Source organism: Rissa tridactyla, chromosome 23 (genome assembly GCF_028500815.1).
Source record: "Rissa tridactyla isolate bRisTri1 chromosome 23, bRisTri1.patW.cur.20221130, whole genome shotgun sequence".
NCBI lineage: Eukaryota > Metazoa > Chordata > Aves > Charadriiformes > Laridae > Rissa > Rissa tridactyla.
Genome location: NC_071488.1, coordinates 2,849,462 through 2,861,281, shown reverse-complemented (window position 1 = coordinate 2,861,281; position 11,820 = coordinate 2,849,462). Strand labels below are relative to the sequence as shown.

The following is an 11,820-nucleotide window of genomic DNA, read 5'->3' as shown; positions in this document are numbered from 1 at the left end:
GGATATATGGAACTGGGCTATATGGGACCGGGATGTACGGGACTGGGCTATATGGGACGAGGATATACGGGACTGGGCTATATGGGACCGGGGCTGTGTGGGGCCGGGATATACGGGACTGGGCTATATGGGACCTGGCTATATGGGACCGGGGCTGTGTGGAGCTGGGAGTATACGGGACTGGGGCTATATGGCACCGGGATATATGGAACTGGGCTATATGGGACCGGGATATATGGGACTGGGGCTATATGGGACCGGGGCTGTGTGGGGTCGGGATATACGGGACTGGGCTATATGGGACTGGGGCTGTGCGGAGCTGGGGCTATATGGGACTGGGGCTGTGTGGGTCCGGGATATATGGGATCGGGCTATATGGGACCAAGGCTGTGTGGGGACAGGGGCTGTGTGGGACCCAGCTATATGGGACCAGGGCTGTGTGGGGCCGGGATGTATGGGACCAGGATATACAGGACTGGGCTGTATGGGATCGGGGCTGCGTGGGACTGGGATATACGGGACTGGGCTATATGGGACCAGGGCTGTGTGGGACCGGGGCTATATGGGACCAGGGCTGTGTGGGGGCAGGATGTATGGGACCGGGATATACAGAACTGGGCTATATGGGACCAGGACTGTAGGGGGGGGACGAGGCTATATGGGACCGGGGCTATATGGGACCAGGCTATATGGGACCGGCAGTATACGGGGCCAGGGCTGTGTGGGGCTGGGGCTATATGGGACTGGGGCTGTGTAGGACCGGGATATATGGGGCTGGGGCTTTGTGGGACCAGGACTATATGGGGCTGGGACTATATAGGATCGGGCTATATGGGACGGTGGCTGGGGGGGGAGCTGGAGCTATATAGGGCTGGGGCTGTATGAGACTTGGGGCTATATGGGAACAGTGCTGTGTGGGGCTGGGGCCCTATGGAACTGGGGCTGTGTGGGGCTGGGACGGTATAGACCCAGTGCACTATGGAGCTGACGCTGTATAGGGGCCGGTGCTGTATGGGACAGGGGCTATATGGGGACCGGCGCTGTGTGGGGCTGAGGCTATATGGGGCTGGGGCTTTACTGGGACCAGTGCTGGCCTGTGGTCTGCCCAGTCCTGGCCGGGGACGTGGTGGGGGTGACCGGGGCCCACGGTAGGTGCTGCGAGCCCTCCCGGGGTGTCCCCCCCCCCCCCCGGGTCCCCTGATGGGGCAGGACCCGCCACCTCGACCCTCCCCGGCTGCGGACGGGGACACGAGATGGGGACACGCGGCTTTTCCAGTTTAATGGCTTGGCGTGGGGTGTGTGTGGTGGGGGGGTGACGGGCCTGGCCCCCGTCCTGCCCCTCACTCCTCCGTCCGCAGGATCCGCAGCAGCATGGCGTGGACCCCCTCGTCCATGAAGCCCTGCGGGGAGGAGGGCTTTGCCGTGGGGCCGGATCCGGCCTCCCGTGGGGCACCCAGATTCCGTGCCGCTCTCCAGATTTGTATTTTTCCAGCCAAAAATTGTCATCCCACCCCCCGCCCCCCCCCTTCCCGCCCGTGTCACCCCGAAGCGAGGGGGAACGCGGGGTCCCACCTGGGCAGCATTGAGCAGGTGGGTCCTATAGATGGCCACGATGTCCCGGTGGTTTTTCTGCTGGACCTGGGGAGGAGAAGAGGAAGGTGGGGCGACGAAGAGGGTGCCAACGGGTGACTGGCACCCACCGGGTGCTGGCACCCACCTCCAGCTGGAGCTGGAGCCGGGCGTTCTGGCTGCGGAGCCCCAGCACCTCTGCCGACAGCTTCTCCGTCTCCGCCAGCAGCTTCTTCATCTGGGGGGGGGGGGGAGGATATCGGGGCGGGGGGGTAAAGTCAGGGTGCTGGTGGGGACCGGCCGGTCCCCATCACACCCCGGGGTTGTCCCTTTGGTTCCCGTCTGTCCCTGTCCGTGTGTCCCCTCCCCCCCCCCCCAAATCTGGCTGGGAGATGGACTTGGGTGGGAAGAAGCTCCTGGTCGCCCCAGAGGTCCCTGGGCAGCCCCCGGCCCCCCAGCTCCGGCTCCCCCCGGGAGGGTTGGTGTGAGGGGTGACGGGCAATGGCGGGGACGGAGAAGGGGACAGGGATGGGAAGGGGATGGCGAGGGGAAGGGGGTGGGGACAGCAATGGGGACAGATATGGGAGGGGGACAGGGGTGGGAAAAGGACGGCGATGGGGACAGATATGGGAGGGGGGTGGTGATGGGAAGGAGATGGCGATGGGGACGGTGATGGGAAGGGGACGGCGATGGGGACGGTGATGGGAACAGTGATGGGAAGGGGACAGTGATGGGGACAGTGATGGGAAGGGGATGGCGATGGGGACAGTGATGGGAAGGGGACGGTGATGGGGACAGATATGGGAGAGGATGCTGATGGGAAGGGGACGGTGATGGGGACAGATATGGGAGAGGATGCTGATGGGAAGGGGACAGTGATGGGGACACCATTGGGGATGGTGATGGGAAGGGGATGGCAAGGGGGACACCAGTTGGAAGGGGACAGCGATGGAGACAATAATAGGAAAGGACAGTGATGGGAAGGGGACAGTGATGGGGACAGATATGGGAGGGGGGTGGTGATGGGAAGGGGACAGTGATGGGGACAGTAATGGGAAGGAGATGGCAATGGGGACAGTGATGGCAAGGGGACAGTGATGAGGACAATGATGGGGACAGTGATGGGAAGGGGACAGTGATGGGAAGGAGATGGCAGTAGGGACACCAATTGGAAGGGGCCAGTGGTGGAGACAGCAATGGGAAGGAGATGGGAAGGGGAGGGTGATGGGGACAGCAATGGGAAGGGGACAGTGACAGTAAGAAGGTGTCAACGGGAAGGGGACAGCGATGGGAAGAGCGATGGGAAGGGGACAGCGATGGGAAGAAGGTGTCCATGGGAAGGGGTCACTGTCCCTGCCCGCCCGTGTCCCTTACCTTCGCGTCCTTGTCACGGCAGGCGCTGGCCAGCTCGCCCGTCCGGGCCCGCAGGTTGCCCACACTGCGCTCCAGCCCCTGCGCCGTCTCCCGCAGCTCCCGCGCCTCCCGCTCCCGCTCGGCCGCCCGCGCCTCCGCCGCCTCCGCCGCCCGCTTCGCCTCCGCCGCCGCCGCCCGCCACCTCCCGGCCTCGTCCCCCGCCACCTCCCCGGCCACCTCCTGGCCACACAGGGCGGCGGTGCCGGTGTCCCGCTCCGGCGTCACGCAGGGACCCGCTGCCGTCCCCGGCTCCTCCACCAGTTGGCCCAGCACCCCCTCCGGCTCGCCTGGCGACCCGCCGTCCCCGTGGGTGCCGTCACCTTCCATCTCTGCAACGAGTTGCAAGGCCTCGTGCTGGGACCTCACCAGCCCGTCCAGTTTGCGGTGCAGCTCCCGCAGGATGCCGGCGTCGCCGGCGTCGCCCGCCGCCTCCCGCACCCTCTCGCCCACCCCGTCCCGCAGCGCCGCCAGCTCCCGCCGCTGCCCCGCCAGCCTCCGCCGCAGCCGCGCCGCCTCCTCCCGCTCAGCCGCCAGTTCCTGGGCCAAAGTAGCTGTTCCAGAACCTTCCGCTGCCACTTCGCTACCGGCATCCCGCTCTCGCAGCCGCCGCAGCTCCTCCTGCAGCCGTTCCCGCTCCCGGCCCAGCCGGGCCAGTTCCCCCAGCAGCATCCCATTGCTCTCCTTCAGCTCCAGCAGCTCCTTCTCCAACCTCCCACCCTCCCGCGGCGGCTCCTCTTGGCTTTTCCCACACAGAACCGGCTCCGTGCCGTTCACCAGGCACTGGGAAGGCGCCGTCCCGGCGAGCGGCCGTGCCGGCTCCCGCCGGAGGTTTTCCAGGAGGACGCGGGATCCTTCGAGCATCTTGGCGTGGGTCTCGTCGGCGCGGCTCAGCGCCTGCTCCAGCCCCACCACCAGCTTCTCCCAAGCCACCAGGCTTTTCCGGACGGCGTCGGCCGACACCACCTCGTAGTGCAGTTTGCTCCGCAGGGCTTCCTCCACCTCCTTCCGCAGCCCCTTGCTCCGGATGACGGCGCTCGCCTTCGCTGCCCGCATTTTGGCACACTCCTCCCCCAGCCAGGTCAGGAACGGCGCCAGCGCCGGCACGCCGGCACCGCCATCGAGCTGTGCCGCGGATTGGTGTCCTCCATCCCCGTCTTCCTCGGCCATCATCCTCTTCCTCAGCTCCTCCACGTGCTGGGTCAGCAGGGCCAGGCAGGCGCCATCCTCATCCTCCGTCCCGTCCCCGGCTTTGCAGCTGGGTAGGAGCCGCGCCAGCTCCCGCACCTGCTGCCGGATGCCGGCGGCGGCGGCCGCCAGCCGCTGGCATTCCCGCGTCTTCCTCACCAGCCGCTCCTGCAGCCGCCGCACAGTGCGCCCATCCTGCTGCTCTTCGTCCTCCTCCTCCTCCTCCTCACTGTCGCTGCTCAGCGTCCCCTCTCCCTGGCTTCCCACCCGCGGCGGGGGGTCGCCGGCACAGCCGGTGCCGTTCTCTGCCGGGCGGAAAAGAAACAACCCCCTTTTTCTTCCTTTTTTTCCCCAAAAATAAGCAGCCGGGCGAGGCCGGATGGGTGGTGGCGGGTGGGGGTGATGGCGGGGGGGGGGCGTCTCACCTCTCCCCCCGCCGCGGGCGCGACGCAGGAGCCGCCGCAGCGCCCGGCTGGGGTTGTGCGTGGCGTAGTGCCAGCGGTCCTCGTCCCCCACGGCCGCCCCGTGGCTCAGCAGCAGCTCGGCCGATTCCACGCTGCAGTGCTCGCAGGCCAGCGTCAGGGCCGTCCTGCGGGAGCGGTGACATGGTGACACGATGGCATGGTGGCACAGTGGCACCGTGACACAACAGTATAGTGGCTCGGTGGCACAATGGCTCGGTGGCACAATGACATGGTAGCATGGTGGCACAATGGCTCGGTGGCATGGTGGCACAATGGCTAGGTGGCACAATGGCATAGTGGCACGGTGACACAATGGCATGGTCACACAATAGTATAGTGGCACGGTGGCACAATGGCTCAGTGGCACAATGGCACGGTGGCACAATGGCTAGGTGGCACAATGGCATAGTGGCACGATGGCACGGTGGCACAATGACATGGTGGCACGATGGCTCAGTGGCATGACGGCACAATGACATGGTGGCACAATGGCACCGTGGCACAATGCTATAGTGGCACGGTGGCACAATGACATGGCGGCATGATGGCATGGTGGCACGATGGCATGGTAACATGGTGGCGCAATGGCTCGGTGGCACAGTGGCTCGGTGGCATAGTGGCATGGTGGCACGGCGGCACAGTGGCTCAATGGCACAGCGCATGATGGCACGGTGGCCCAGTGGCATGGTGATACAATGGCACGGTGACGCAGTGCCATGGGTCCCTCCCCACCCCTTTTCCCCTCCCTCCCCGGGGACCGCTCTCCGCAGCGGTGGCTTCCCGCAGACCCTTGGGGACAGGGGACAGCACCAGAGCCGCCTTTGCTCGGGGCACCTCCGGGGTCCCCATGGAGCAGAGCCACCCAGCCTTCACCCCGGGCGTGGGGGGGCAGAGCAGAGACACCCCCCCACCACCACCCCTCGCTGTCACCCCCAAATGTCCTACAGGTGTTCCCCCTGTCCCCGCGGCCACTCACTTCTTGTCCTTGTCGGCCAGGTTGGGGTCGGCCCCTCTCTGCAGGAGCTGGGCGCAGATGGCAGCGTGGTTCCCCCGCGCCGCCAGCATCAGGGGGGTCTGTCCGTGCTGCGGGGGGAACACGACGACACGAGGGGCCCGTCAGTCCCTGCCGTCCCCTGCCACACACACCCCCCCCCGGGTCCCCACTCACGGCATCGGTGACATCCAGGAGGGCCTCGTGGTCGCAGAGCAGCAGCACGCTGGAGGCGCAGCCCGAGGAGGCTACGGGGGGGGGGGACACACATGGGGGGGGGGGGGGGGTGTGTCAGGTGAGGCCCCCCCCCCCCCCCCAGTAGGAGTCTTCGCTGTCCCCCCCAGTCCCCGCCTGGTTTGGGGTCCCCAGCACTCACCAGCCCAGTGCAGGGGGGTCCGGTTCTGCCCGTCCACGTGGCCCTCGTTGGCACCGTACTGGGGGGGGACGGGTGGGGGGACACATGACAGCGGGCAGGGACCCTCCCCGGGTTGGGGACGGGACCCAGCGTCCTGCCCGGGCCCTCCCCAGCCCTGTTCCCATCGTCGTCCTCGTCCCTGCCTCCTCCACCCCCGTCCCTTGTCCCCATCCTCATCCCCCTCTGCATCCCTGTCCCCATCCCCATCCTTGTCCCCATCCTTGATGTATCTCCATCCCTATCTCCCTCCTTGTCCCCCTCTGCATCTCCATCCTCATTCCTGTCCCTGTCCCTGTCCTTGTCCCCATCCTTGACCTATCTCCATCCCTATCTCCATCCTTGTCCCCCTCTGCATCTCCATCCCCATCCCCATCCCTGTCCTTGTCCCCGTCCTTGTCCCTATCTCCATCCCTAGCTCCGTCCTCATCCCCCTCTGCATTCCCATCCCCATCTCTGCCCCTGTCCCTATCCCTGTCCTTGTCCCCATCCCTATCCCTGTCTCCATCCCTAGCCACGTCCCCAGCTCCATCCTCATCCTCTGCATCCCTGTCCCCATCCCCCGTCCCCATCCTTGTCCCCATCCCTGTCCCCATCCCGGCTCCTACCTGCAGCAGGACCTTGACGCACTGGGGCTGGCAGGCGATGGTGGCCAGATGCAGAGCGGTGCTACCTGCGAGACACCCGCGGGCTGGGCATGGGGGCACTGGGGATACGGCCAGCGTGTGTGTATGTCCCCCCCGCCCCCAGGGGACGTCTCGCCTTGGGGACATCTTTCCCCGGCGTGGCAGGACAGGGCGCTCCCCCGGGGCTCGGTGCCTCGGGGTGCAGGTGTGGGGTACGCTCAGCCCTTCGCCGTCACCCCAAGGGGACACGGGGACCCTGTGGCTGTGTGTGCCCCCCCCCCTCCATGCCAGGCGGTGTCCCCACCAGTGTCCCCCACTTACCGTCATCGTTCTTCTCGTTGACGGGGGCCCCGTGGGCCAGCAGCAGCGTCAGGCACTCGGTGAGACCCCTGGATGCGGCCAGGTGGAAGCTGGAGGAGGGCGAGAGGTGGCTGCCACCGAGGTCCCTGTCTGTCACCCTGGGGACCCCCGTGTTGTATATGTGTGTCCCTCCCCGCCCCCCCCCCCCCCCCCGGGGGTGACGTACGCAGATTGTCCCACGGCGTTGAGCTTGGCGGGGCGGGCGGTTTTGCGGGAGGCGAGGGCGGCCACCCTGCCCACGTCGCCCTTCTCCACCGCTTCCAAAAGCTTCTGGTCCTGCTTGTTCCAGCTCTCAACCTGCGGGGGGGGGAGGGGGGGGGGGCGGCCAGCAGCTCCGGGGGGGGCTGTAGGAAGGGGGACACCCCCCTCCCCCCCACCCTTCCTTCCCCTGCCCCAGAGGGGAAACTGAGGCACGGCTTCTCCACCAGGCAGAAAGCCCACGGCGCCTTGGGGCTGAGCCCTCTCTTGGGAGGCGCGTCCCCGGGGCAGCGGCGCGGAGCCGTGCCTCAGTTTCCCCCCACCTCGCTGGGGACGGCCGGGCCCCCGCGGGGCCGGGCGCTGGGTGCCGGCCGGGGAAAGGCGAGGCGAGGTGAGGCGAGGCAGGCGAGCGTGTCCCTGCCTGCGCCTGCCCGGCTGGTTTGTCGGGCTGCCACCACGCCGTGTCGGGCCCCACCGCCGCGAGGGGCCGGGTGGGCAGCGGGGGCCGGCGGTGGGATACGGCCGGGCACCGGGACCAGGCTGGGGGCAAGTGCTGGGGCCGAGCAGCGGGGCTGAGCGTCGGGACTGGGGGTCGGGATCGGGATCAAACTGGGATCGGGGCTGGCAGCGGGGCTGGAACCGGGGTTGGGATTGCAGCCGGCGTCGGAGCTGGGATTGGGGTTGGGATTCAAACCGGCATCGGGGCTGGGATTGGGGCTGGAACTGGGGTTTAGGATTGCAGCCGGCATCAGAGCTGGGATTGGGATCGGGATCAAAAGGGCATCGGAGTTGGGACTGGGATTCAAACGGGCCATCGGAGCTGGGATAGGGGCTGCAGCTGGCATCGGGGAGCAGCTGGGCAAACGGGCCATCGGGAGCAGGCATCGGGGCTGGGACGGGGATCGGGATTGAGGTTGGGGCTGGGATTGGGATTGCAGCAGGCATCGGAGCAGGGATCGGGGCTGGGATTGGGGTCCGGATTGAGGTTGGGGGCTGGCATCGGAGCTGGGATGGGGATTGCAGCTGGCATCAGAGCAGGGATCGGGCAGGTGGCATCAGAGCAGGGATCTGGGCTGGGATTGGGGTCCCGATTGAGGTTGGGCTGGCATCGGAGCTGGAATTGGGATTGCAGCCAGCAGCAGGGCTGGGATTGGGGTCGGGATGGGGGCTGACATCGGAGCTGGGATGGGGACTGTAGCCGGCATTGGGGCTGGGGCTGTGATTGCAGCCGGCATCGGGGCTGGGACTGGGTTTGGGATTCGATCCGGCATCGGAGCTGGGACAGGGGGTTCAAGATCACAGCCAACATCGGGGCTGGCATCAGGGTCGGAATCGCAGCCACCACCGGGGCCAGGAGTGGGGTTAGGATCGGGGCTGGGATTGGATACAGGATTGGAGCTGGGATTGGGATTGCAGCCGGCATCGGGCCGGGATCGGTTCCAGGATTGGGGCTGGGGTTGGGATTGCAGCCGGCATCGGGGCAGGACCGGCGCCGAGCCCCACGGCCGGCTGCGGTTGGGGGCCGGCTGGCAGCAGTGGGGCCGGAGCATCCCCTCACCCCAGATATGGCCGCACCCCCCCTTCTCCCCCCCCCGGGCACTGCGGCAGCACCCACGGGTGCAGGCAGGGCACCGTGGCTGGGTGTCACCCCCCCTCCACGGGGCGGGTGGGGAGGGGGGTCCCCAGCCCCGGGATGGGGGTATATGGGGGGGGGACGGGGACACGGGACTCACCGCCACCTGCGAGCTGGAGCAGGAGAAGATCCGCTTCATGGTGGCCGAGGCCGGGGGGTGGGGGGGTCCGGAGGGGGGTCGGGACCCCCTGGCCCCCGCTGGGCCGGGGTGGATGCGGGTGCGACGAGCGTCGGAGGCGTGTGGGTGCGGGCGCTTCGGGTGCGCGTCCTCCGCCCCGTCACCTCCCCACGCCCGGGGCTGGCTCGCACCCAGCCCGGGCTTGTCCCGTCACCTCCCCGGGGACCTCCCGCTCACCAGTTTCCCCGTCAGAGCCGGGAAAACCCTCCTCACTGTCCCCAGGTCCCGTCCCCCCCCCACCCGACCCGGGCACCCCAGCCATGGGCACCCATCACCCTGGCGTCAGGCGCCGTGCAAAGAGCAGCCTGCTGAGAACAGACACACTCAGCTCACCCCGAGGGGACAAGGTAGGGACAGGCTGGGGACGCAGGACAGCTGTTGGGGGGGGTGGGGGGGAGTGTGTGTCACCCGCCACCGCTCTCCCACTGCGGGGGGGGGGGGGGGGGGGGACGACACACACCGATGGACGCAGGCGTCAGCTTGAGACCCCGACGCGCTCGCCGCACGGCTGAGACCCCACGCGCTCGCCGCAGGCCACGGCCACAGCACCTCACCCCTCCCACGTTGTGTCCCCACCCCGGGGGTGCTGGATCCGGCTCTTGCCGCAGCCCCCTCCCCAATATCCCCCTTCCCCCCACCCCCCCACCCGCACAGTTGGGTCCAAACTGGTCTTTTTAATCATTTTCCAATTTTTTTTTCTTTCTTCCTTTTTTTTTTTTTTTTTTTTTTTTTTTTTACAGTTAAACCAAGGGGAACCAACCAACCGATTAAAACCACCTGTCCCGGCGGGCGGGGCCCCCCCCCCCACCCCCCCCCAACCCGGGCAGCCCCCCCAAAAAACCAGGGTTGGGGGACAAGCTTTGGTAGAGACGGGCTCACCCTCGCTGGGGACGTCACTGCTGTCCCCGGGGGGGGGGGTCGGGGGGGGGAGAAGGGAGAAGCCGCATCCTGCCCAACGCTGGGACAAACTGGGACCCCCCCACACACACACCCCCACCCCCCGGCCGCCTCCTCCCACCCCAAGACAACAAAATAAATAAATAAATCCCAGCAGAGCGGGAGGGGGGGGACATCGGTCCCAAACCGCTGTGTGTCGTTCCCCACCCCCGCCCCGCCATTGGCTTGGAGGAGGGGAAGGGGCAACCGCACACCCCCCCCCCTTCCACCCCCCAGCTCCATAAGGCTCCCACGGGAATAGCAGCTCCCCAAAACCCCCCCCTGGGTGCCCCCCACCCGCTGTCCCCGACCGCCCCACGGCTGGATCCTGCCCCCAGCATCTCCTTTGGGGGGGGGGGGGGGGGGGGGGGGGGGGGAAGGGGGTGTCGTGGCGTGCTGGGGGGACCGGGGGGGACCGGGGCTGGAGCCGGTCCCTAACTGTCCGAGGAGCCCCCGTCGCCCTCCTTCAGCTCCTGGCTGTTCTCCACCTCCTCGGGAATATCCTGCATCCTCAGGAAATCTATGGAAAAACACCCGGTTAATCCTCCCCCCATCCCCGGCACGGGAAAAGTGGGTGCCCAGGGCTGGCTCCCGCCCTCCCCCCCCCCGGCCCCATCGCGGGGACCCACCTCGGGGGCTGGCGGGGGGGGAGTGGTGGCTCCCCAAGGCCTCGTCCTCCAGGTGCACATCCAGGGAGTCCTCGCCGTCCCGCAGCCGGTCGGGGTCGCCCCCCCCGGTAATCCAGCTCCTCCCGGGGGCAGGGGGCGAAGGCGGGGTGGTGGAAGGAGAGGCTGGCGGGGTGGGGGCTGTGGCTCAGCTGCTGAGAGGGAAGGGGAGATGTTTGGGGGGGGGGGGGGGTGGGGGTGGAAATCAGGCCTGAGCCCCCGCGGCCCCCCCCAACCCGTGGGGGCTGAGGCCAGACGCACTCGTGTCATGCATGAGCGCGTCCCTTCCCCATCCCCCCGAGGGCCCCAGAGCCGGATGAGCTGAGGCCGGACACACTTGTGTCACGCATGAGTGCATCCTTCCCACCCCACCCCCCCAGGCCCCGTCACCTCCTGAGGCCCCAAAGCCAGATCAGCTGAGGCTGAACACACTCATGTCATACATGAGTTCATCTTCCCCCTACCTCAGGCCCCAAACCCAGGTGAGCTGAGGCTGGACGGACTCGTTCCACGCATGAGCACATCTTTGACCCCCCCACCGCTGCCTCCCTGCACCCCAAACGCAGGTGGGCTGAGGCCAGATGCACTCATGTCATGCATGAGCACATTCTTCATCCCCCCGGCCTCCCAAGGCCCCCAACCCGGTTGGGCTGAGGCTGGACAGACTCATGCCACGCACGAGCACATCTTCCTCCCCTCCCCAGGCCCCAAACCTAAGTGGGCTGAGGCTGGATGCACTCGTGTCATGCACGAGCACATCCTTCCTTCCCCCGCTCACTGCCTCCCTGCACCCCAAACCCTGCTGGGCCGAGGCCGGATGCACTCATGTCATGCATGAGCACATCTTTCCACCCCCACCATCCCCTCCCAGCACCGCAGACCCAGGTGGGCTGAGGCTGGACGCGCTCATGTCATGCATGAGCACATCTTTTTCCTCCCCAAGCCTCAAACCCTGCTGGGCTGAGGCCGGACTCAAATCATGCCACGTATTAGCACATCTTTTTCCCCTCCCCAGGCCCCAAACCTAAGTGGGCTGAGGCCGGACACAACTCACGCCATGTATATCTTCCCCTCCCCTGTCAAGCCTCAAACCCGGCTGGGCTGAGGCCGGCCATCAACTCATGCCATGTATTAGCACACCTTCTCCCCCCCACCCCTGGCAAGCCACAAACCCAGGTGGGCTGAGGCCG

General features: G+C 67.2%; 1 protein-coding gene across 1 annotated transcript; it reads right to left on the bottom strand.

Moving 5' to 3' along the window:
* Nucleotides 1-1,258: 1,258 nt before the first annotated feature.
* Nucleotides 1,259-8,990, bottom strand: ANKRD35 (ankyrin repeat domain 35). Its single transcript, XM_054183028.1, has 12 exons — nucleotides 8,952-8,990; nucleotides 7,187-7,317; nucleotides 6,982-7,070; nucleotides 6,643-6,707; nucleotides 5,999-6,056; nucleotides 5,800-5,870; nucleotides 5,608-5,714; nucleotides 4,593-4,756; nucleotides 2,944-4,472; nucleotides 1,718-1,807; nucleotides 1,573-1,638; nucleotides 1,259-1,400 (listed from the first exon to the last, which is right to left on the bottom strand). Exons 1-12 carry the CDS (start codon nucleotides 8,988-8,990, stop codon nucleotides 1,341-1,343), a joined length of 2,469 nt encoding a protein of 822 aa, XP_054039003.1. The 3' UTR covers nucleotides 1,259-1,340.
* Nucleotides 8,991-11,820: the final 2,830 nt, after the last annotated feature.

Bases quoted from the DNA above. Each gene is read 5' to 3' on its own strand.
- ANKRD35 (XM_054183028.1), bottom strand. From the start codon at position 8,990: ATGAAGCGGATCTTCTCCTGCTCCAGCTCGCAGGTGGCG. The intron at 4,473-4,592 runs GTGAGACGCCCC...TCCGCCCGGCAG, and splicing joins CGCCCGCGGCGGGGGGAGAG to AGAACGGCACCGGCTGTGCC. The intron at 1,639-1,717 runs GTGGGTGCCAGC...TCTCCTCCCCAG, and splicing joins GGCTCCAGCTCCAGCTGGAG to GTCCAGCAGAAAAACCACCG.